We start from the raw sequence: 3942 nt of genomic DNA on the forward strand, positions 1-3942 counted from the left end.
ACCATCTAGCGGAAGGTTTCGGAAGGGTGAAAAAACATATATTTAATACTTGCGCCGGGTATTTAATGTTCGGCTCCGCCCGAACTTAGACTTTCTTACTTGTTTTTACATACATTTTTGGACCACTTTAATGTACATATGTAAATAATCCTGAAGTTTATTGCTGTAAATACGACAGACATGTCCACTGGATATTAAATAACAAAAATGGTAATTAAATAACATCGGTGTCGTTACGATATTACCAGGCCTATTCTGAAAGTTCTCCACATTTTGTAGTCGAAAATTTTCAAAATTTTAATAACAAAACTGAAACGGAAACTACAATTGCCGGTTACAAAGTAGAGATGCCGTTTTTACATCGATTAATCGAGCCCTTCCGATTCAATTTTTTAGTTTCGATTCGATCGGTGAATCGATTAAAACAAAAATCGATAATCGAAATTCGATTTTTCCTCAATTGATGCATACTGGTTTACCTCAGAAAATCTATAAAATTTTATTTGGAGACAGGAACAAAAAAAATATGGGAACCCTCATTTCCCTCCTTTCTAACTTGATAGAGCAAAGACCAAATAATTCAATGAACTCTATATAAAATTATGGCTAATAATATAACAAAAACTCCAAAAATCGGAATTTTCATAAAAATTTAGCACTTTTTAGTTACTTCTTTTAGAAAAAAATTTAAATACGTATGCAGTTTTGCAGAAAATCTTTTCTAAAAAGCGTAAATATAAAGTTTGCGAAAACAAAAAAAAAAAACAAAAAAGCGTCCGTATTGCAAAAAAAAATCTACATGTATACGTAAGCTCCATTGTATTATACATTTTTTAAAATAGCTAATTTCGCAGTAAACCTTACATTTTTTCTCACTTGTAATTAAAATAAAAATCAAAAAAAAATTTAAGCATTTCCTTAAGTAGGGTGAATTTCCACTAAGCATTAAATGACAAAAATTTTAATGACATTGTTGGGCATTCCGTTCATAAAAACAGACATTAGTGCGATTCATGAAACATCGTAAAGTGGCATTTTTGGCGAAATAACAACTTTGAGAATAAATTTTTTGTAATTTTTTTTTAACCGACTTTAAAAAAAGGAGGAGGTTACAAATTCGTCGGAATGCGTTTTGCTCATTTATTTTTTTATGTATATTACCGCATAACTTTTGACTACGTTACCCGTTTTCCATAATTCTTTTTCCAGATAGGTGGTACCTCAGAGGTGGTCCCATACTAATTTGGTTTAGATACGATCATTGGATCATGATCGAGAAATGGACTTAAAATTTGTACCATCTATACTTGTTGCAATAGATTGTTTTTCAGTATTTATAGTATTTCAAGAAACTAAGCTTTAAGTACTTATGCGACGAGAGGTAAAATAACTGCAAGTCCTGAGACGCACTCCAGGCCATTACTTCTCGCAGTCCTGCTTTTATGAGGCTGAGCCTTAAAAGCTTTCTGACATGATGTTTTGTCAAGGCTGCATATCAGTATCCTCTGAAGCTTTCAAATTGCTATACATACATGAAAATGATCATACAGCAAGCTTTTCCAGAAGCGGTTTCGAGCTGAAAGTAAATATGTTTTAGATTTTGAATTTAATTTTTCAGCTTTGTGACGCTTCAACTAATCTTTTGTATAAAATTGAGTATTTGCCATTTTTCTTTGACGGTAAGTTTTGGGGTATCTTTGCAGCCGAGTCCATTAGAAAAGCTCTGCTTTGCCTCGTTCATTGAGAACACCTGAAGGTTCGCTTCGCCTCGCCTTTCTTTGCAAAGCCACCGATGGGCTTTCTGTGTGAACGCACCCTCAATGGCTACCATTACCGTTTATAAATACACACCTTCCCTTCTACTCTTTTCCTTCATTTCTCATTTCTAATACAATTATTTCTTTATAAAAACATAAAACATGGTTCGCCATACTTGGCGAAAGCTGTCCTTTTTTAAGTGAAAGTCTTCTAACTCAATCTAGCTCTTGCAAGTAAGCTTTAGTGTTGGGAGCAATAACTGAAAACATTTGCTCCTCCTTTTGAATTAAGTTTTAAATATAAACTTTTTATCCTACTGGCGTGCATATTGATTATTCCTAAAACTTGAATGTTCTAAAGATTTATATCGTCTCCGAATGAGATACACTTTTGGCGAGTATCCTTTTAAAACGAAAATGGGAAACTAGACTCACTGCCTATATCGCGCTTATGTTTTTTTTTATATAAATCAATAGAGCTATTCATTCTTATTGGTAAATTTAGCATACTGGTACATATATCTTGCTTAAGTACTTACATAAATTTTGTCTTTATAATAACGCGTTTTTAAATTATCCAAAAACGTTGCTTCATTCAGCAGCATAAGTTCACCTGAAAAGTAAAAAAAATGCATGGATAAGGAAAAACATATTTATAGGATATTGTATGATATACAAAAGAGGTGGCACAAAAAATTTACCCTTTTGTAAGATGGAAAAACTTTTGCGAATTTTGGTCTGCGACTGACGTGGTAGTCTGACAGACACCGAAGGTTCGACATTTTTTCCGAGCATTCAATACCACTGATTACTAAAAACGCCTATTTTTCGTCATATATTTTATTTATATGACAATTTCATTAATGAGTACTTAAAATATTGATAGAATTTTCAGTTTAAATCGAAAAAAAGTTTATTGATAAATATCTAATATATATTTTTTTATCTGGAAAATTGGTGTCTGAGAGATTACACGTTAATATAATGGGGAAACTTCGGTCACGATAGTAGCACAGGGTTAAAGTAACAGCCATATTCAGGGCTATCACGGAATCCTTCGTAGAAAATCTACGAATTCGAATGCCTGCTACGAATACGAAAAAATTGCTATAACTGAATCGGAGTAAACTCGAAATATCGTTGCCAGATTTGAATGCTGATTCGATATCAGCTAGTGCAAAGGAAACAATAAACTTTTATGTATGCTCACGTGGCTCAGCAGTCGCAATGGCCGAGTGGGCAAAGCACTAGACCGCCAATTGAGAGACCCGAGTTCGAGTACGAGTCGGCGGGCAACAACGGATCTTTTTTTATTTAATTTTTGTTTATTTTTTTTTTAAATAATTTTTTGTTTTAGTTTAGTTTCATTCTTTTAAAGATAAAAAATTTTTTTTTAAATTAATTTAAATATTTTCTTAAATTATTAAATGTTTATGATATTGTTACATTCCTAAAAAAATTGTTGTTAATGTAATTGTGTGTATTAGCGTTTAGCAGATGAATGTATGTATGTATGAACATTAGGGTGGTCCAGAAACAGTAGAGTCGGAATTGTAATGCTCTCACATCTAGGATTGTTCTATATCGAAAAAAATTAAACCCCTATTTTTTATTTTGAAAGCAAAAAATATTTAGAGGTCGCTCAAAGCGCTCAAAGTTTTGCATGTATTTTTATATGGGCAAAATAATTTTTTTCGTAGAAATGGTATAGAATTCCTGAAAGTCAATATTTTTCGATCGGAAAAATCTGGTTCTCTTCAGGAAACTTTCAATAATAATACCCAAGTGTTTATTTAGCCATTTTTCATACTAAGGATTTTTTATTGGTTGCCCCATAGCATTTTTTGCGGTTTTTGTGGGTTTTTGGCGGAGTTATAAATTATAGTTGCAATGAAAAAATGGTTAAATAAACAATTGGGTATTATTATTGGGAATCTTCAGCAGATAAACAGAAAAATATTGATTTTTAACTATTCTATACCATTTCTACGAAAAGTTGTTTTTTCCCCATATAAAATACATGGACAACTTTGGGCGCTTTGAGCGACCTCTAAATATTTTTTGATTTCAAAATAAAAATACCCGAGCGCACTTGTGCACAAGGGTATATTAATTTTGTTCACATAACGGTTGTTTGTAACAGCCAAAACGAATCGAGATAGATATAGACAAATGTATACATAAA

General features: G+C 32.1%; 1 protein-coding gene across 1 annotated transcript in view; it reads right to left on the bottom strand.

The window, feature by feature from the left end:
• Positions 1–2284: 2284 nt before the first annotated feature.
• LOC108378559 (myosin heavy chain 95F-like) overlaps positions 2285–3942 on the bottom strand; it is a 5517-nt gene continuing 3859 nt past the window's right edge. Inside the window, exon 3 of the mRNA XM_017634851.1 lies at positions 2285–2370. Within this exon, the coding sequence (XP_017490340.1) occupies positions 2285–2370 (86 nt within the window). The remainder of the gene's footprint in view (positions 2371–3942) is intronic.

The sequence above is a fragment of the Rhagoletis zephyria genome, unplaced genomic scaffold (genome assembly GCF_001687245.7).
Source record: "Rhagoletis zephyria isolate East Lansing unplaced genomic scaffold, Rhagoletis_zephyria_1.1 Rzeph_scaffold_14398, whole genome shotgun sequence".
NCBI lineage: Eukaryota > Metazoa > Arthropoda > Insecta > Diptera > Tephritidae > Rhagoletis > Rhagoletis zephyria.